General features: G+C 45.9%; 2 protein-coding genes across 2 annotated transcripts; both read left to right on the plus strand.

Moving 5' to 3' along the window:
* The first annotated feature begins 619 nt into the window (after positions 1-619).
* LOC147102106 (P2Y purinoceptor 1-like) lies at positions 620-2260 on the plus strand. Its single transcript, XM_085965070.1, has one exon. The coding sequence runs from the start codon at positions 633-635 to the stop codon at positions 1620-1622; it is 990 nt and encodes a 329-aa protein (XP_085821196.1). The 5' UTR covers positions 620-632; the 3' UTR covers positions 1623-2260.
* Positions 2261-19489: 17229 nt separating this feature from the next.
* On the plus strand, positions 19490-20656 carry LOC147102107 (hydroxycarboxylic acid receptor 3-like). Its single transcript, XM_085965071.1, has one exon. It carries the CDS (start codon positions 19502-19504, stop codon positions 20477-20479), a length of 978 nt encoding a protein of 325 aa, XP_085821197.1. The 5' UTR covers positions 19490-19501; the 3' UTR covers positions 20480-20656.
* The last annotated feature ends 1514 nt before the right edge of the window (positions 20657-22170 follow it).

The raw sequence follows: 22170 nt of genomic DNA on the forward strand, positions 1-22170 counted from the left end.
TCAGTGTGGATTCAGAAGGGGAGATCCTGCCTGACCAAACTCTTTGACTTCTTTGAGTGAGTGACGACTTAACTGGACTGTGTGATGTACATAAACTTCCAAAAGGCATCTGGCAAAGTTCCACACAAAATTAAACTTAAAGGAGTGGGGAATCAGGGTAAACCCTGGGAATGGATAAGAAACTGGTTGAACAGTACACGTTAAAGGAGTTATGTCAGAGTGGGGCGGGGGTGGGGGGGTGGTTGGGACTACTGAGTGGGGTATCCCAAGGCGCAGCACTGGAACCATTACTGTTTTGAATTTACATAAATGACCTGAACTCAGAAACTCAATAGATTAGAAGGGCTACTAGGGCACATCTTATTAATCAATAAAGCTTAGCGTCCACTAAAGCCAAGTGTGTTGAATGTGCAATAGATCTGATAACTATTTAAAATTGTTACATACACAGCATTACTGTAAAGCAAGTCTCCCGATATTATGCACGTTTACAACACTATATTTGTTTAGCTCCCCAAAATAGTGTACAACCTGTCACAACTTTATTGTTGGGACAATCAATTTAGAAAAAGCTATTCTGATCCAATAAATGACTCTCATTCTTGCATTTATAGACTGCTGCTACTGAAGAAATGAACAATTCATCAGTTACAACTGCAACTAATACAACATGTGTGTTGGACGAAGGGTTCCTCACAACAATGATGCCTCCAGCACTTACAATCTTCTTCATTTTAGCTGCAAGCTTCAACAGTCTTGCCCTGTGGATATTCTGCTTTCATGTAAAGAAAAAGACTCCAATTGATATTTTGATGCTCAATCTGTGTGTGGGCGACCTGCTTTTCTCACTCACCTACCCCCTCGTAATCGCTTACCACAGTAACAACAATCACTGGATATTTGGAAACTTTATGTGCAAACTCCAAACGTTCTTCGTCTATTCCATCTTGGTGGCAAGTGTCTTCTTCCTGACGTGCATCAGCAACTATCGGTGTTACATGATCGTCAAACCCATCCAGTCCCAAAACAGAATTACAAAGAAATGTACCATCATCCTTAGTGTCTTGATCTGGTTGTTGGCTGGTGGGCTTATGAGTACATCCTTTTTCAGGGTCAACGTTTTTGAAATGAATGGAAAACTGCACTGTATGAGCTATAATCAACCAAATTTAAAGAAGATATTGCAGTCTTTTAATGTTGTATTATTTGTTTTCAGCTTTGTGATTCCATTTGTATCCCTGCTGGTGTCCACTTTACTCATCCAAAGGAAATTGGCCAATTCTACATTGGCATCTCAATCTCAAAGAGGCCAACGTGCTATCAAGATGATGATAGTAGTATTGTGCATCTTCGTTATATGCTTTCTTCCTGCAAATGTAATACGTTTCATCCTGTCTGCTGTGGATGGCAAGAACTGCACACATTTACAAAACCTTGGAGTAGTTTACTATTCATGTATTCTAGGCCTTTATCTCAACGGTGTCCTGGATCCTATTGTGTATTTTTATGCTGGCACCAAATACAGGTCAAAGCTCATTAACGCCATCAAAGGGTTGGCCTTTTGTAACAAACTGCCTGTAGCATCCAGCAGCACCCATTCCAACAGCGAGTCAAAACTGTGACACATTGATGCAAATAGCCATGGATGTGGAATATGTTGACACAGAGCCAACTTCACTTCAAAAGAACGCAACTTTTGCAGCAGCACCAGAACTTTAGTTACACCTTTGACCTTCAGATCAGATGTTAAACTAAGGCCCGTCAGCCTGTTCCAGTGGTTCAGGTGGCCATGAACGACCGCCTGAAACTATTTGTAGAGGAGCAGCAAGTTCTCCCCGTGTCCGAGCCTGCGTTCCTCCCTCAACTAACATTACCAAAAACAGGTTAACTGGCCATTCTTCTCATTTACTGTTTGTAACATCTTGCTGTGTGCTCACCCAATAGCAGTGACTGCACTTCAAAAGTAAATTATGACATGCTTTAGAATGTCTCTGGAAGATGTGGTAGGATTCTATATAAATGCTTCTTCTCAAAACTGTTTAATACATTTTTGGCTTTATATTATACCAATGTATTTTTGAAGTTATGCTTGTGTGTAGATCTATCTATATTAATAAAATATTTGATCTAGTGTGTTTCCAATCTGTCATGCCTTCCGAAGGTATCATGAAAGTGTGTCCTCAAAGGTGTCACATTAGCGATCGGCTGAAATCAAATATCCTGTTGATTAAATGTGGAAAAAAAAGACAACGGAGTGATGTAGCACCTTTAATATAGAATAGATAATGTCCCACTGAGGGAAAGTTAAAATAAATAAAAGGGATAATGGAGCAGACACTCAGCCACGGTGCAAGAGTTAGGAGGTTTGAGCGAAAGCTCTGTTGAAACTGGGGCTTGGAGAAGATTTTAAACGGTGGCGAGATGGAAAGGTTTTGAGAGGAGCTCCAGAAAGTAGGATGAGATGTCCGAACTAACTGACATCAGTGGTGGGGTGAAAAGATGCTTCCTGATTTCACTCCTAAATGGCCTAACTCTATGATATACCTATCAATTCGTCCAATAAAAAGCGACGAGTTAGGAACGTAACTAAAGGTTTTTATTGACTAAATAACAGAGCCCACCCTCGTGGGTGATCGGGTCCAACAAGGAGGAATACCAGCCAGTCGACTACCTTTATACCTGGGCAGGTAGGTGGAGCCATGGGCGGAGTCGGAGGTGGTCAGCCCAGGTATAACAGCGCGACAAGAGGCGACCTCGTATCGTGATACAACAGTGATAACGGTGATAACAATACAACAGTGATAACTATAGTGTAACGATAAAAGTGGTTTACCACATTCACCCCTTGTTTAGATTTGAGTCCGGCGGGGTGAAGTGTACTACCAGTTCTGGTATGTCAGTCTGTCCGGAGGCCTCGTAAGCCTCTCCGATCGTCGCAGCGGCGGTGCTGCATTATCCGGTGTTAGTGCTGGTGTCTGCGTGGTCGGCGAAGGCTCGTGGGGTTCCGGCATGCCGTCTACCTGGGCTGGAATTGGGGGGGTGGTGGGGGGGGGTAAAGGTGGTGTCTCCGGAGTGCCCGAGGGTGCGAGGTCTCGTAAGGAGACAGTGTCCTCCCGCCCGTCTGGGTAAGCCACGTAGGCGTACTGGGGGTTGGCGTGCAGGAGGTTCACCCTCTCGACCAGGGGGTCTGTTTTATGGGCCCTCACGTGCTTTCGCAGCAAGACGGGCCCCGGAGAGGTCAGCCAGGTTGGTAGAGTGGTTCCCGTAGTCGACTTCCTGGGGAAAACAAACATTCGTTCGTGGGGGGTGGCGTTAACGGCAGTGCAAAGTAGTGACCGGATGGAGTGCAGCGCTGTCGGGAGGACTTCCTGCCAGCGGGAGGTTGGGAGGCCCTTAGACTTTAAGGCTAAGAGGACGGCCTTCCATACCGTCGCGTTCTCTCTTTCCACCTGGCCGTTCCCTCGGGGGTTGTAGCTGGTGGTCCTACTTGCTGCAATACCTCTCGCTAGTAGGAACTGACGGAGTTCCTCGCTCATGAAAGAGGAGCCCCGGTCACTATGTATATAGTTTGGGAACCCGAACAAGGCGAAGAGGTCGTTCAGGCATTTAATGACCGTGGTACTGGTCATGTCTGGGCAGGGGAAGGCAAAGGGGAAACGGGAGTACTCATCAACAATGTTGAGGAAGTACACATTACGGTCAGAGGACGGGAGGGGCCCCTTAAAGTCGATGCTCAGGCGCTCGAAGGGGCGGGTGGCCTTGATCAGGCTTGCTCTGTCCGGCCTAAAGAAGTGCGGTTTGCACTCGGCACAGGTCTGGCAGTTCCTGGTTATGGTCCTGACCTCCTCGATGGAGTAGGGCAGGTTGCGGGCCTTAATGAAGTGGTAAAGTCTGGTGACCCCGGGGTGGCAGAGGTCGTCGTGGAGGGTCTGAAGTCTATCACTTTGCGCGCTGGCGCATGTAATTCGTGACAGAGCATCGGGGGGTTCGTTCAGCTTACCTGGCCGGTACAAGATATCATAATCGTAGGTGGAGAGCTCGATTCTCCACCTCAAGATCTTGTCATTCTTGATTTTGCCCCTCAGCTTGTTATTAAACATAAAAGCGACCGAACGTTGGTCGGTAAGGAGGGTAAATCGTTTGCCTGCCAGGTAGTGCCTCCAGCGTCGTACCGCCTCCACAATCGCCTGGGCCTCCTTCTCGACCGACGAGTGTCAGATCTCAGGGCCCTGTAGGGTCCTTGAGAAGAAGGCCACCGGTCTCCCCTCCTGGTTAAGGGTGGCGGCTAGGGCGAAGTCGGATGCATCGCTCTCGACTTGAAAGGGGATGGACTCATCCACTGCGTGCATAGTGGCCTTGGCAATGTCTCCCTTAATGAGGGAGAAGGCTGCGCACGCTTCCTCCGTAAGGGGGAAGGATGTGGACTTCATGAGGGGTCTGGCTTTGTCCGCATAATTGGGCACCCATTGGGCATAGTAGGCGAAGAGCCCCAGGGTTCTCTTAAGTGCCTTAGGGCAGTGGGGGAGGGGTAGCTCCATGAGGGGGCGCATTCTTTCGGGGTCGGGGCCGATGAGTCCGTTCTCTACTACACAGCCAAGGATGGCAAGGCGCGAGGTGTTAAACACACATTTCTCCTTATTGTAGGTGAGGTTCAGCCATTGGGCTGTACGGAGGAATTTCTCCAGATTCACGTCGTGGTCCTGCCGGTCGCGGCCGCAGATGGTGACGTTATCTAGGTAGGGGAATGTGGCCTGCAGTCCGTTCTGGTCAACCATCCGGTCCATCTCCCTTTGGAAGACCGAGACCCCGTTGGTGACACCGAACGGGACCCTAAGGAAGTGGTATAGGCGCCCATTCGCCTCGAAGGCGGTGTACTGGCGGTCCTCGGGGTGGATAGGGAGTTGGTGGTAGGCCGACTTAAGGTCGATGGTCGAGAATACGCGGTATTGTGCAATCTGATTGACCATGTCAGATATGCGGGGAAGGGGGTATGCGTCCAGCTGGGTGTATCTGTTTATGGTCTGGCTGTAGTCGATGACCAGGCGATTTTTATCGCCGGTCTTAACGACCACGACCTGGGCACGCCAGGGGCTGTTGCTTCCCTCGATGATGCCCTCCTTCAGGAGATGCTGCACCTCAGAGCTAATGAAAGCTCTGTCCCCAGCGCTGTACCGCCTGCTCTTGGTAGCGACGGGTTTGCAGTCGGGGGTGAGGTTAGCGAACAGGGAAGGTGGCGGCACCTTGAGGGTGGATAGGCTGCAGGTGTTACGCGGTGGGCGGTTTAACCTTCGCTGGTTGTCGACTGTGAGTGGGGGGAGGGGTCCACCGTATGCTAGGGTTACACTTTGGAGGTGGGATTGGAAGTCCAGCCCTAGTAGGACGGCAGCGCAGAGCTGGGGGAGGACGAGGAGTTTAAAGTTTTTATACTCTGTACCCTTAACCGACAAGGTCACAGCACAGTAGCCGCTAATGTCCGTGGCGTGGGACCTCGATGCCATCGAGATTCGGTTGCGCGTTGGCAGGACAGGGAGGGAGTAGTGGCTCACCGTGTCTGGGTGGATGAAGCTCTCCGTGCTTCCGCTGTCGAACAGGCAGGTCGTGGCGTGGCCGTTTACTTTGATGTCCATCATCGACTTGGACAGGTGGTGTGGGCGGGCTTGATCCAGAGTGACGGAGGCTAGTGTGTAGGTAAGCGAGTCGTTGTCGTCTGCGGGCGAGGCGGTCGTCGGGTCCGGGGGCCCGGTGGCAGTCGGGCGTGGTGGGTAAAATGGCGTCTCCCACGAGGTAGGACAAAATGGCGGAGAAGATGGCTGCCCCCATAACTCACATGAGGCACTATTGGGGTCGGTTGCCTTGATCAAAGATGGCCACCCCCATGACTCACGTGTGGGGATACTGGCCTCAGTTGCCGTGAAAGAAGATGGCCGCCCCCACAGTTCGCATGAGGCACTGCTGGCCTCTGAAGATCCGCTCCTGCAGGCCTTAGAGAAGTGGCCTTTCTTCCTGCAGGTTGCGCAGGTAGAGTTCCTGGCTGGGCAGCGCGACCTCGGGTGCTTCTCCTGGCCGCAAAAGAAGCAGCCGGCGGCCCGATCGCGGGTGCCCGATGTCGGAGCCGGTACCGGGGGTGGCGGGCCCGGTCGGGTCCGGGACGCCGACGCTGAGGTAGGTCCCGGGGGCGGCGCTGCGAAGGGTATTGCGGTAGGGGTCGGGCCCGAGTCCCAGGGTCGCGAGCAGTACCTGGAAAACGCCTCCTGGTCCTGATGGGCCACCTCCAGGGAGAGAGCGAGGGCTTCAGCTTTGTCCAGGTCGAGGTCTTTAGCTTCAAGCAGTCTTTGCCGTGAGTAGTCGGACCGTAGGCCTTTCACAAAGGCATCGCGGATATTATCTTCCGTATTTTCAACAGCCGTCACCGCTTTAAAGTCACAGTTCCTGCCGAGTGCTCTTAGCGCCCGTAAAAATTCAGCTACAGACTCTCCTGGCTGTTGCGGGCGGGATCTTAGGAGGTGCCTGGTGTACATGTAATTTACCGGGCTGCGGTACTGCTGTTTCAGTAGGTTGATAGCGGCCTCGTATGTAGTCGTATCCTGGATGAGTGCGTATACTCTCGGGCTCGCTTGGGCGTTCAGAAGTCTTAGTTTGAATCTCTGCGGGGCGCCGGATTCTTCCAGGTAGGATTCGAAGCAGTCCAGCCAGTGTTTGAAGTTGAGGGCTGAGTTTGCTGCCTGTGGGTTTAGATCCAGGTACGGTGGTTTGAGGGCTTGCAGCCAAGCCGGCTGGTGTGGCTGGTGTAGCCCGGTGTCTGAAAGCTGCTGTGGCTGTGCTTCTGGGAGGGCTTCTGGCTGGCCAGTAGTAGACATCTTTAAAATTTAGTCAATAAAATTGATATACCTATCAATTCGTCCAATAAAAAGCGACGAGTTAGGAACGTAACTAAAGGTTTTTATTGACTAAATAACAGAGCCCACCCTCGTGGGTGATCGGGTCCAACAAGGAGGAATACCAGCCAGTCGACTACCTTTATACCTGGGCAGGTAGGTGGAGCCATGGGCGGAGTCGGAGGTGGTCAGCCCAGGTATAACAGCGCGACAAGAGGCGACCTCGTATCGTGATACAACAGTGATAACAATACAACAGTGATAACTATAGTGTAACGATAAAAGTGGTTTACCACACTCTAATTTTAAGATTGTATCCCATTGTTCTGGATTCCCCCACCAGAGGAAATACCTTTTCTGCATCTACTCTACCGAATCATTTTATAATTTTAAACACATCAATTAGACCAGCTCTCAATCTTCTAAATGCAAGAAAATACAAACCAAGTTTATGCAAATCTCTCTCCTCTTAATTTGAACTTTGCAGTTGAAATGTAATTGGAAAAGTAAAACACTATAGAGAAACTGAAATAAATTGAATGAAGAGCTACACTTGTTTGTACTTCCTCCATTCCACTACTGAGGTTCTGACAGCCAGACTCCTGAACTCCCTTCACCAGCCTGGGCTGACCTCTGTGATCCTTTCTGTGGCCCACTCAAACTTCTACCGCATCAGCCTCCCATCTCCAACCCAACTATGTCCAATGCAATCACATCCCATCCCAGCCTGGCCAGGCCCAGCCGGTGTCTCTCCCACTGCAAGTCCTTCCCCACCCATTGTTTTCTCCTTCACTCCAGCTATTTGGTTCCCATACTGTCCTTGCAATGCTGTGGCTGAACACAGAATTGTAAATATATTCAGGAAGGTATAATGCAGGAGCCAATAACAGGAAGTCCTAGTGCACCTGCCCAAGAATAAAATTAGATGTGCCCACTCTAGCTTCTAACATGAGATGCAGTGTACACACTTGAATCATCTGTGCTCCTCTCAAGCACCTCTGTCTCTCTCAATCTATAAACATCTCCATGGCCCCTTCAGCTCGAAATTATAGATGGAATTAGTCGGGTACAGATACAGCACATCCAATCTACGGCCAGACTACATTTCCACAAGTTGCCTTATTTTTCCGACACCTTCAAATTCAGTGAATCTCTCAAAGATCAACTAATGGAATATTTTACATAGAATTACACAGGATTACAGTGGATATACGGCACAGAAACAGGCCATTCGGCCCAACCAGTCCATGCTGGCATTTATGCTCCACACGAGCCTCCTCCCGTCTTTCCTCATCTAAATCTATCAGCATAACCCTCGTTTCCCTTCTCCCTCATATGCCTCCCCTTAAATGCATCTATACTATTCACTTCAACCACTCTCTGTGGCAGCGAGTTCCACATTCTCACCACTCTTTGGGTAAAGAAGTTTCTTCTGCATTCCCTATTGGATTTCTTGGTGACTATCTTATATTGATGGCCTCTAGTTATGCTCTTCCCCACAAGTGGAAACATTCTCTCTGTATCCACTCAATCAAAATTTTTCATAATTTTAAAGACCTTTATTAGGTCACCCCTCCGCCTTCTTTTTTCAAGAGAAAAGAGACCCAGCCTGTTCATCCTTTCCTGATATGTATACCCTCGCATTTCTGGTGTCATCCTTGTAAATCTTCTCTGCACCCTCTCCAGTGCCTCTATATCCTTTTTCTAATATGGCGACCAGAACTGTGTGCAGTACTCTATCTGTGGTCTAACCAAGGTTCGATACAGGTTTAGCATAACTTCCCTACTTAAACCTGAAGTCATCCATATCTCATTTTTTTGATGCAAGAGCTCCACCATTTCGTAACCGATGTGGAATAACTTTTAAAAATCAGCAGCATCTTACCTATTTCAGTAAGAATGTAAGTGCTTGGAAATTCCCAGGCTGTCCTCGTGAGATCTGGAATGAAGTAGTCCATTTAGCTGGCCTATTTCAAAGATGACTCCAAAAGACCTGCATCAGGTCAGAGTGTCGGTTGGGGTCTAATATCTACAGCCCCTCTATTAAACCTTGACCAATGCACAGTGACGTCGACAGAGTCAAATGCAAAGCAAAGTACTCTATAGCTCTATACACCTGCCTATACTCCTGGCTGTCCCTCATAACGTTTCTGTAACAATTCAGTAGAATACTCCTCCCTGCCAATTATTTTTCTGAAAAGCTAAAGAGAGAGATTTTGCATGCTGCACGTCATAATACCAGGGGTTCAGAGGTTGTTAACTGTAATGGTGAAGGATCTTTTATTAGATTAACACTAATCTCTGGTGTATCATTACAAGCACATCAGTGGGAGAGTGGACACTTCCCCAGTGTCAGGGAAGACCACCCGAGGTAGCCAAGCTCCCCCTTCACCATCCAACTGTTCTGAAATCCACTGCTGCTTAACAGTGTAGTACAGTTGGAGGCTTGGGAACAGTTCAGCTGCCTGCCCTATCAGATTAAGTGTGGAGCATGGCACAGCAAGATCTGAAGTTAGGGAATGGGGGGGGGGGGGGAAATATGATTTCAAAAACAGAAAAATAAGAACATTCAATGGATACAAGATAAAAATATTCAGTAGCGATAAAAAGAAAACGGCAGGAATCTGGAAAAAAAATATGAAGAGGCGGAGATGCAGAGTAGGTTGGTGAATCCGAGAGAGAAAAGACAGGTTAATGTACTGATGAAAGGATCCGGCCAAGACACTAAGCTACCTTTATCTTCCAGATGCTGACTGACTTGCTGTCTGTTAAACAGCATTTCTGGTTGTATTAAAAAAAAATCACCTTCATGCAGAGGGAGCTGGGTGTCCTAGTGCATGAATCGCAAAAAGTTAGTATGTAGGTACAGCAAGTAATTAGGAAAGCTAATAGAATGATATTGTTTATTGCGAGGGGAGTTAAATACAAAAGTAGGGAGGTTATGCTCCAGTTATACAGGTGAGGCCACATCTGGAGTACTGTGTACAGTATTGGTCTCCTTATTTAAGGAAGGATGTAAATGCATTGGAAGCAGTTCAGAGAAGGTTTACTGGACTAATACCTGGAATGGGCGGGTTGTCTTACGAGGAAAGGTTGGACAGGCTAGGCTTGTATCTGCTGGAGTTTAGAAGAGCAAGAGGTGACTTGATTGAAACATATAAGATCCTGAGGGGTCTGGACAGGGTGGATGTGGAGAGGATGTTTCCTCTTGTGGGAGAATCTAGAACTAGGGGTCACTGTTTCAAAATAAGGGGTCACCCATTTAAGACAGATGAGGAGAAATTTTTTCTCAGAGGGTCGTGAGTCTTTGGAACTCTCTTCCTCAGAGGGCAGTGGAAGCAGAGTCTTTGAATATTTTTAAGGCAGGGGTAGACAGATTCTTGATAAGCAAGGGGGTGAAAGGTTATCGGGGTAGGCGGGAATGTGGAGTAATCAGATCAGCCATGACCTCATTGAATGGCGGAGCAGGCTCAAAGGGCCGAGTGGCCTACTCCTGCTCCTAATTCGTATGTTCAGTTGGTGCTTTGAACAAGTGGGCAATGGTTTTCATCTCAGCTGTAGCCTGAAACACAGCAGTGCTTTTCCCTTTTACAAAACGGTTTCATCACAATTGAGAGGCATAGTAATGATTGTGAAACAAGCCTTTAGAAGCATGTTTACTGATTGTAGCATTGTCATGGTTGCAAGCTGAAGAACACGGAGACACACTCTGGTAAGTGATTGAATCCATTTATTAAATTTTGAAATTTCAACCAGTATTTGCAAAAAAGTGCATAAGTATTTATGCACTACCACGAACAGTACAAAAGGAAACAGGCCAGTAAGGTCTTAGTTTCAATACCTGGTCTGTGTCCAGTTAGATCATTTCAAATGACCACAGTGCGGCTAGGGAGGGAAGAGGGAACTTAAAAAAAAAAAAAAAAATTAGTAGGTCCCGCACCAAATACTTCTATCAAGTGATCCACATAGGGGAGAGAGCGCGCAAGAAAATGAAAAAGATCAGGCTACAATGTACCATACAGTTGAATAACCTGGTTAAACTCACTGTTGGGACTCATGCATAGCCAGTCAGCTGAGGCATCAGAAAGAAGTCAGTGCTCCAAGGACCATACTCCAATGTAAATAAGCCCCTTCAGGAGAGGAGCATTCTTCTATGTAAAAAGGAAAAGACTGGCGAAGGTAAATGTAGGTCCTTTACAGTCAGAGATGGGAGAATTTATAATGGGGAATGAGGAAATGGCAGAGAAATTAAATAAATACTTTGTTTCTGTCTTCACGGAGGAAGACACAAAAAACCTCCCAGAAATGCGAGAAAACCAAGGGTGTGGTGAGAATGAGGAACTTTAAAGAAATTATTAATTAGTAAAAAAACAGTACTAGCAAAATTAATGGGACTAAAAGTCAATAAATCCCAAGGACCGGATGACCTACATCCTAGGGTTTTGAAAGAGGTGGCCGTTGGGATAGTGGACGCATTGGTTGTCATCTTCCAGAATCTATAGAATTTTGGAACAGCTCCTGCAGGTTGGAGGATAGCAAATGTAACCCCGCTATTTAAGAAAGGAGGGAGAGAAAACGGGGAACTACAGACCTGTTAGCCTCACATCAGTAGTTGGGAAAATGCTGGAATCTATTATGAAGGATGCAATAACTGGGCACTTAGAAACTAATAGTAAGATTGGGCAGAGTCAACATAGATTTATGAAAGGGAAATCCTGTTTAACAAACCTATTGGAGTTCTTTGAGGATGTAACTAGTGGAGTAGACAAAGGGGAACCGGTAGATGTGGTGTATTTGGAATTTTAGAAGGCCTTCAATAAGGTCCCACACAAGAGGTTGGTGAACAAAATTAGGGCACATGGAATTGGGGGTAATATACTAGCATGGATTAAGAATTGGTTAACAGACAGAAAACAAAGTGTAGGGATTTTCAGGATGGCAGGCTGTGGCTAGTGGGGTACCGCAAGGATCGGTGCTTGGGCCCCAGCTATTCACAATCTATATCAATGATTTGGGTGATGGGACTAAATGTAACATTTCCAAATTTGCTGATGATACAAAGCTAGGTGGCAGTGTCAGTTATGAAGCCTCAGGATAAAGGGTAGGCCATTCAGGACTGAGATGAGAAGAAATTTCTTCTCTCAGAGTGTGGTGAACCTGTGGAATTCTCTACCCCACAGGGCTGTGGAGGCTCAATCATTGGGTATATTCAAAACGGAAGTCAATAGATTTCTGACTAGTAAGGGCATCAAGGGATATGGCGATAGGGCCGGTGAATGGAGTTGAGGCAGAAGATCAGCCATGATCTCATTGAATGGCGGAGCAGGCTCGAAGGGCCGAATGGCCTACTCCTTCTCCTTGTTCTTATGTTCTTATTCTTGGCAGAGGAAAGAAGAAATAAAATGAGAGAGAGCGCAAAATAATTCAGTGCCCTTATGCTCCAATGTGCTGCAGAGTGGCAGATCATCTTCCATCTCGACAATCCCTCCACATGACATAGAAACATAGAAGATAGGAGCAGGAGTAGGCCATTCGGCCCCTCGAGCCTGCTCCGCCATTCAATGAGATCATGGCTGATCATCCAAATTCAGTACCCTGTCCCCACTTTCTCCCCATATCCCTTGATCCCTTTAGCCTTAAGAAATATATCGAACTCCTTCTTGAATATATTTAATAAATTGGCCTCAACTGCCTTTTGTGGTAAAGAATTCCACAGGTTCACCACTCTCTGGGTGAAGAAATTCCTCCTCATCTGTCCTAAATGGCCTACCCCTTTTATCCTTAGACTGTGACCCCTGGTTCTGGACTCCCCCGCCACCGGGAACATCCTTCCTGCATCTAGTCTTTCTAGTCCTGCTAGAATTTTATAAGTTTCAATGAGATCCCCTCTCATTCTTCTATGTTGACAAGTTCCCAATCTCAGCTGGTGGAGAGATAGTTGGGACAAGTCAAGTTGCCTCAGTCTCAAACACAACCCAGTAGCCAGTTTCACTTCAACATTAGCAGGTAGCAAGCACATCCTGATTAAATCCATCAGGAAACATTGCAACGTGTAGTTCATGTAAAAAGATAGGACAACATTTTGCAAGGCTATTTTGTTGTCAAATCATTGTCTTAATTTGCCATGTATGTAAATTAAAAGGGAGGAACTGCTGGAAATAGGTCATCCCCATGTGAATGGGTTAATATTTTGGGTGATACTCTTGACCAGGTTTGATAAAGGCCCCGCTTCCCTTTTCTTTCAGATGCAGACCGACATGCTATAAACATCTTTTTCCCTTTCAAATTCCACTGTTCATTTCATCATGTACATAGTCTAGCAGTCAGCACACAAAGGGTTACACTTTAATAATTTGGCGATTTATTAAGGAAATACCACAGCAAGGTTCCTCTTCAGGGTTTACAGGACAGTCTTTTCAGTAACTGCCAACACAGACCTGAGATGTTAACTCTGTTTCTCGCCCAACAGGTGCTGCCTGACCTGCTGAGTATTTCCAGCATTTTCTGTTTTTAGTTCAGATTTAAATTATCTCCCATTTTGACTCCATTGTTTGAGCTACCATTTGTGTCAACCAATGAATCATTTCCCTACTGAAATTAGCTCAGTTCCAGTCAAATACCTTTATATTGGACTCCAAATTAGGGTCACGGTGAAAATTGGTGAAAAGACATGATATTACCATTTTCCAAGTATTCTCCTACTTTTAGGTTGCTTATCTGCCCTGCTTCATTATTCAGAAGCAGATCTAGCAGTGGTTAGACATGCAAAATACTGATTAAGGAAACGTTCCTGGACATATTCTAGAAACCCCTCCCCTATCTTAACTACAAACTTGTCTTATCCCAGTCTATCTCAGTATAAAGTTCCCCATTTTTAGAAAGTGTTATGGTAACAACACAGTTCTAAACTGCCTACGAATCAAATTCTCAATGCCTTTTCCACTATTCAGTGGTCCATAACATATTCCTAATGGTAACAGATCCCTTATTATTTCTTAACTGAACTCACACTCCATCTGATTACCGTTAATAAGAACTCATTTCTGTGGCTATAACCTTGGAGGCGATTTTAACCCTGTCCGTCCAGTGGAAACCTGGCAGATGGGCAATTAAAATCACCCAGGAGACTTGCATGCCGACATCCCACAGTATTCCATTTTAACTGGCAGGGCCCTTCTTTAAATGTGCAGAGCAGGTTCCAATAATGTAATCAGGGTCCATTTGCCATTTTAAACAGTTTTTCTTTGTAATTAGCACAGAACTCCTCAAAACTCGCTTCACAGAACTGCCATCATGCTTTTCCCAAAGCCATGGGTTCGAATGTGAATCATAACTTGATGCTTAGAAATATACAGCACAGAAGGTCATTCAGCCCACCGTGCTTGTGCCAGCTCTTTGGTAGAGCTATCCAATTAATCCCACCTTCCTCGTTCCCCATAGCCTTGTAATTTCCCCCCCTTTAAGTATTTATCCAATTCTCTTTTGAACATTACAATTGAATCTGCTTCCACTACCCTCTCAGACAATGCATTCCAGATTAAAAGAATTCACTGTGTAAAAAAATGTTTCCTCATGTCGCCTCTGGTTCTTTTGCCAATTACTGTAAATCTGCATCCTTTGGCTACTGAAAACAGTTACACAGGATTACAGTGGATATACGGCAAAGAAACAGGCCATTCGGCCCAACCAGTCCATGCCGGCGTCTATGCTCCACTCGAGCCTCCACCCGTCTTTCCTCATCTATCTCTATCAGCATAACCCTCTATTCCCTTCTCCCTCATATGCTTGTCTAGCCTCCCCTTAAATGCATCTATACTATTCACTTCAACCACTCCCTGTGGTAGCGAGTTCCACATTCTCACCACTCTTTGGGTAAAGAAGTTCCTTCTGAATTCCCTATTTGATTTCTTGGTGACTATCTTATATTGATGGCCTCTAGTTTTGGTCTTCCCCACAAGTGGAAACACTATCACTGCATCCACTCTATCAAAACTTTTCATGATTTTAAAGACCTCTATTAGTCACCACTCAGCCTTCTTTCAAGAGAAAAGAGACCCAGCCTGTTCATCCATTCCTGATAGGTATAACCTCGCATTTCTGGTATCATCCTTGTAAATCTTCTCTACACTCTCTCCAGTGCCTCTATATCCTTTTTATATGACGGCCAGAATTGAACGCAGTACTCCAAGTGTGGTCTAACCAAGGTTCGATTCAAGTTCAGCATAACTTCTTTACTTTTCAATTCAATCCCTCTAGAAACAAACCCTAGTGCTTGGTTTGCTTTTTTTAATGCCCTTGTTAACCTGTGTCGCTATTTTCAGTGATTTGTTTATTTGTACTCCAAGATTCCTTTGCTCTTCTATCCCAGTTAGATTCCAGGTAATATGTGACCTCCCTATTTTTCTTACCAAAATGTAATACCTCACATTTATATGTGTTGAACTTCATTTGCCAATTATATGCCTATGCTGCAAGTTTATTAACATCTTCTTTAAATTTGTTGCAGTCCTCCTCAGTATTGACTATCCCCCCCCAATTTGGCGTCATCTGCAAATTTAGAAATTGTGTTTTGGATTCCATAGTCTAAATCGTTAATATAAATTGTGAACAACAGTGATCACAGCACTGAACTTTGTGGAACACCGCTTTCTACCTTCTGCCACCCTGAATAGCTACCCTTTACCTCTACTCTCTGCCTTGCAGCCAGCTGATTATCCATTCTGCTACTTGTCCCCGACTCCGCATGCTCTGACCTTATTCATTAGTCTATTATGTGGTACATTATCAAAGGTCTTTTGAAAATCTAGATAAATTACATCTACTGCATTACCCTTGTCTACTCTCTGTTACCTCTTCAAAAAATTCTATGAGGTTGGTTAGGTAAGACATTCCCTTTTGAAATTCATGCTGACTATTCATTATTATATTTTTGGTTTCTAGATGTTCTTCTAGTTCCTCCACATAACTGAAGTCCCTCATACCTGGTAAATCCCTTTTGCACTCTCTCCAAGGCCTTGATGTTCTTCCTAAAGTGTGGTGCCCAGTATTGAACACAATACTCCAGCTGAGGCCTAAGCAGTGTTTTATAAAGGTTTAGCATAAATTCACTGATTTTGTACTCTATGCCTCTATTAATAAAGCCAAGGATGCCATATAGTTTTTAACTGCCTTCTCAACTTGTCCTGCCACCTTCAAAGATTTGTGTACGTACACCCTGGGTCTCTTTAAAATTGTACCATTTAGTTTATATTGCCTCTCCTCATTCCTTCTACCAAAATGCATCACTTCACATTTCCTGCATTAAATTTCATCTGCCATGTGTCTGCCCATCTTACCAGTTTGTCCTCCTGAAGTCTGTTATCCTGCTCATTGTTTACTACATTTCTGAGTTTGTATCGTCTGTAAACTTTGAAATTATGCCCTGTATGCCTAAGTCCAGGCATATATATCAAAAAGAGCAGTGGTTCCAATACCAACCCGCCCCATCCAGGGAACACCACTGAATACTTTTCAATAACAAAATACTACGGATGCTGGAAATCTGAAACAACAACAGAAAATGCTGGAAACACTCAGCAGGTCAGGCCGCATCCTTGGAGAGAGAAAAACAGAGTTAACGTTTCAGGTCTGTGACCCTTTGTCAGAACTGGAAAAAGTTAGAGATGTAACAGATTGTAAGCAGGTGCGGAGGCAGGGAAAGGGGGGAGGGGAGGAAAGAACAAAAGGGAAGGTCTGTGATAGGGTGGAAGGCAGGAGAGATTAAATGTTGCAAATAGGGATGGCAGAATCATCAACAGCTGCCACCTGAAAAAATAGGGTCAGAGGTTATAGTCTGAAATTGTTGAACTCAAAGTTGAGTCCAGAAGGCTGTAACCGTCTCCTTTTCACCATGGATGTCCAATCCCTCTACACCTCCATCCCCCACGCGGACGGCCTGAGGGCGCTCTGCTTCTTCCTTGAACAGAGGCCCAACCAGTCCCCATCCACCACCACTCTCCTCTGCCTGACTGAACTTGTTCTCGCATTAAACAACTTCTCGTTTGACTCCACTCACTTCCTCCAAATTAAAGGTGTTACTCGGGGAACCCGTATGGGTCCTAGCTATGCCTGCCTTTTCGTGGGATATGTGGAACATTCTTTGTTCCAGTCCTACTCAGGTCCCCTCCCTCACCTCATTTTCCGGTACATTGATGACTGGATCGATGCCATTTCCTGCTCTCGCCCTGAACTAGAAAATTTCATTCACTTTGCTTTCAATTTCCACCCTTCCCTCACCTTCACATGGTCCCCCTCCGCCTCTTCCCTTCCCTGGTGGAGTGAAAGGTGATTTCCCGCAGTTCTGCTCTCACCCCTTCCCCTCCCTCCCTCCCAGAGCCACGATAGGGTTCCCCTTGTCCTCACCTTCCACCCCACCAGCCTCCACATTCAATGGATCATCCTCCGCCATTTCCGCCACCTTCAGCATGATCCCACCACCAAACACATCTTCCTCTTCCCCTCCCAGCATTCTGAAGGGACCACTCCCTCCACAACATCCTGGTCCACTCCTCTATTACCCCCAACAGCCCCTCCCCTCCCCTCCCCACAGTACCTTCCCGTGCAAGAGATGCAACACCTGCCCTTTCACCTCCTCCCTTCGCACTGTCCAGGTCTCAAACAATCCTTCCAGGTGAAACAGCGATTTACTTGTACTTCTTGCAATCTAGTATACTGTATTCGCTGCTCACGATGCGGTCTCCTCTACATTGGGGGGACCAAACGCAGATTGGGTGACTGCTTTGCAGAACACCTCCGTTCAGTTTGTAAGGGTGACCCCGAACTTCCGGTCACCTGTCACTTTAATTCTCTGCTTTGCTCCCACTCAAACCTCTTGGTCTTCGGCCTCTTACACTGTTCCAATGAGGCTCAACGTAAGCTCAAGGAACAGCACCTCATCTTTCTATTAGGCACTTTACAGCCTTCTGGACTCAACATTGAGTTCAACAATTTCAGACGATAACCTCTGCCCCTATTTTTTCAGGCGATAGCTGTTGATGATTCTGCCATCCCCATTTGCAACATTTAATCTCTCCTGCCTTCTACCCTATCAGACTGTCCCTTTTGTTCTTTCCTCACCTCCCCCCCACCCCCTTCTTTCTCTGCCTCTGCACCCGCTTAAAATCTGTTACATCTCTAACTTTTTCCAGTTCTGAAGGGTCACAGACCTGAAATGTTAACTCTGTTTTTCTCTCTCCACGGATGCTGCCTGACCTGCTGAGTGTTTCCAGCATTTTCTGTTATGATTACTGAATACTTTTCTCCAGCCTGAAAAACAACCGTTCACCACTACTCTCTGCTTTCTGTCGATTAGCCAGTTTTGTATCCAGGCTGCCACTGTCCCTTTAATCTTATGGGCTTTAATTTTGCTAACCAGTCTATTATGTGTTACTTTATCAAACACCTTTTGAAAGTCCATATACACATCAACCACACCACCCTCATCAACCCTCTCCGTTACTTCAAAGAACTCGATCAAGTTGGTCATACATGATTTGCCTTTAACCCATACTTTTCCAAATGCCAATTAATTTTGTCCAGGATTATTCTAAAAGTTTCACCACCACCGACATTAGGTTGACTGTCCTGTAAATTTCCAGGTTTATCCCCCCTCCCTTTAAAAAAAAAACAGGGGTGTGACATTTGCAATCCTCTAGTACCACCCCCATAGCCAAGGAGGATTGGAAGATTGTGGCCTGAGCCTTCGCAATTTCCACCCTCACTTCCCTCAGTAACGTAGGATGCATCCCATATGGACCGGGTGACTTTTCTACTTTGAGGATTGCTAACCTTTTAAGTACCTCCTCTTTATTTTTATCCTATCCAATAGCGCTTCTTCCTCTTCCTTTACTGCTACATTGACAGAATCCGCTCAGCTCATTTTGCAGCAAAACAATGCAACTTGAAAAAAATTCCAAACTGAGGAGTCAGAAGGTTGTGGGTTCAAGTCCCACTCCAGAGACTTGAGCACAAAAATCTTGGCCGACACTCCAGTGCACTACTGAGGGAGTGCTGCGCAGTTGGAGGTGTCGACTTTCGAATGAGACGTTAAACCGAGGCCCCATCTGCTCTCTCAGGTGGACGTAAACAATCCCATGGCACTATTTCGAAGATGAGCAGGGGAGTTATCCCCGGTACCCTGGGCCAATATTTATCCCTCAACCAACATCACTGAAAAAAGATTATCTGGTCATTATCACGTTGCGGTTTGTGGGGCCTTGCTGTGCGCAAATGGGCTGCCGCGTTTCCTACATTACAACACTTCAAAAGTACTTCATTGGCTGTAAAGCACTATAGAAATGCAAGCAAGTCTTTCTTTATTAGAAATACACTAGAAACATTTTTAGGGCATTGATAACTCAATAAATATTTTTCACCTGCAACAACACTGATTAGGCTACAAAAATATGTTGAATACACAGCATTACTGCAAGATGGGTGTTTCATGATAGAATGTGGTTTTTCACAATGCTATTTTTACTTGACTCCCAAAGTTACTGTGTACAGTACAATACAATTTAGAAACCGATATGCTAATCCAATATATGGGCACTCTTTTCTTGCATATATAGACTGCTTCTACTGAAGAAATGAACAATTCATCTGTTACAACTGCAACTAATACAACATGTGTGTTGGACGAAGAGTTCCTCACAACAATGATGCCTCCAGCACTTACAATCATCTTCATTTTAGCTGCAAGCTTCAACAGTCTTGCCCTATGGATATTCTGCTTTCATGTAAAGAAAAAGACTCCAATTGATATTTTGATGCTCAATCTGTGTGTGGGCGACCTGCTTTTCTCACTCACCTGTCCCCTCGAAATCGCTTACCACAGTAACAACAATCACTGGATATTTGGAAGCTTTATGTGCAAACTCCAAGCATTCTTCATCTATACCAGTATATTGACAAGTGTCTTCTTCCTGACGTGCATCAGCAACTATCGGTGTTACATGATCGTCAAACCCATCCAGTCCCAAAACAGAATTACAAAGAAATGTACCATCGTCCTTAGTGTCTTGATCTGGTTGTTGGCTGGTGGGCTCATGAGTATGTGCTTTCACAGAGTCAACATTTCTGAATTGAAGGGAAAGCAGCAGTGTATGAGCTTTAATGAAGAAATTTTAAGCAATTTACTGCCATCAACTCTTAATCTATTTATTTTGGGCTTTGTGATTCCCTTTGGATCCCTGCTGGTGTCCACGGTATTCATCCAACGGGAATTGGCTAATTCCGCATTAACATCTCAATCTCAACAAAGGTGCCAATATGCTATCAAGATGATGGCAGTCGTATTGTCCATCTTCATTATCTGCTTTCTTCCTTCAGTTGTGGCACATTTTTTGATCTCTACTGCCGAGCGCAACAACTGTCCATATTTCCAAAAACTTGGCGTACTTTTTTATTCAAGCCTTCTCTGCCTTTACCTCAATAGTGTTCTGGATCCGATTGTGTATTATTATGCTAGCACCAAGTATAGATCAAAGCTAACTAAAGCCATCAAAAGCTGGATATGTTGTAAGAAACCTGTGGTTGCCAGCAGCAACACAAGTCCCAGTGGGTGAAGCAAAGCTGTAACACACTTCTGCAAACAGCAATGGATTTGGAAAACGAAGACACCTCATTTAACAACCTTGGCAGCGGTATCAAACTTCACTTACCTTCGACTTCGCAATTGAATATTTTCAGCTTTGTTATACCAATATATTTTTGAAGTGAAATGTGTGCATGACCATTGTAGTGTATGTACTTTGAAGGAGGAACTATATTCTGCAGCCCCTGTATACTGCAGTACCAGTAGTGACCACCCCTGTATATAAGCCTGTGTAGTAACTTTGCATAGTAGTTCCAGTTTTGTCTCCATTCAGTAAACACCTGTTATAACCAACTCCTGCAGTCCGTGTCTCAATTATACACGGATGTAACACTGGCGACGAACAGATCCGAACTTACCTACAGTTCTGCACCACCTCATGGGGATCCATCCCTGAAGCGAAGTTGTTAGAGGTCGAGGCCAGAAGGAAGAAAAAAACAAAACAAAAAAAACAGAAGAAACGGGCATCAACCGTGGGCAACCGCCTCTGATTCATCGAATTCGAAGATTTGCAGGAGAGGCTGTCGAGAGCGGGGCTTGGTTTTCCGGTCTATGGTGTTCCAGCTAATCGAGCTGGTGGCAGGTAGTACGCTGATCCTTCCTGGGCTGCGGTGGGCTAGAGCTCGATTGGGTGGCTTTTCTACGAGGCCGAGCAGCGTTGTCGGGAAGAGAGGGTGGAGCACACGGCACGGCCGGGCAGTGTACAGACCCGAGAAGAGGGAGGAAAGTGTCCCATAGGGTTTGCTCTGACGACGGGAACAATAATTAAAATAAAAGAAATTAGAAGCGCAGAAAGCCGCGAGGAGCTGCAGTTTGCCACGGGGACCACGGAGAGCGGCGTTAGGAGCAGCGTTGGGGGGGGGGGGGGGGGGAAGTGCGCGACGACCATAGGGCGTCGCCATCAAGGCATAAAAACACCAGCAACAGCGCTAGCAGCAGCGGAGAAGACAGAAAGCGCGGGAGGCGCCATCTTAATCCAGCGGGGAAGAAGGCAAAGCGCGGGAGGCGCCATCTTAGAGCTCCAAGATACCGAAGACTGGCAACATCACTGCCTTCGATAATGCAATAGGAGACTGGACCACGTATGTGGAAAGAGGAAGTATATTGCAAGGCAAATGAAGTAGCCGATGAGAAAAAGGCATCGGTACTACTAAACTTAATGGGCGCAAGAACGTACGGCCTATTGCGGAACCTGATCACTCCAGCCAAACCGATGGCGAAGAGTTTTAACGAAATTGTTGATATCCTACAGGAACACCTAAATCCTACACCGCTGCTGATAGCAGAAAGATTTAAATTCCACAAGAGAAATCAGCATAAAGATGAGAGCAATGCTGATTACCTTACGGAACTACGCAAGCTATCAAAGCACTGCCAGTTCGGAGCAGGACTGGCAGATACCCTACGGGACAAATTTGTCTGTGGACTCCTGAGTGAAGGAACCCAGAAGAGGTTACTCTCGGAGAAAGAGCTGACGCTAGATAAGGCTTTCAGCGTGGCAGTATCGTACGAAGCAGCAGCAAGGGGAGCTGCGGAAATACAGCAAAAGCCACAGGAATACGGCACCCATGAAATGACACGGGGATTTGAAAAATGTTATCGCTGTGGCAGAACAACCCATGACCAGAAGGACTGCTGGTCCAAGGACAAAATATGCAGGCA

This window comes from Somniosus microcephalus, chromosome 22 (genome assembly GCF_052327205.1).
Source record: "Somniosus microcephalus isolate GS21.2 chromosome 22, FLI_Smic_1.0, whole genome shotgun sequence".
Taxonomy (NCBI): Eukaryota; Metazoa; Chordata; class Chondrichthyes; order Squaliformes; family Somniosidae; genus Somniosus; species Somniosus microcephalus.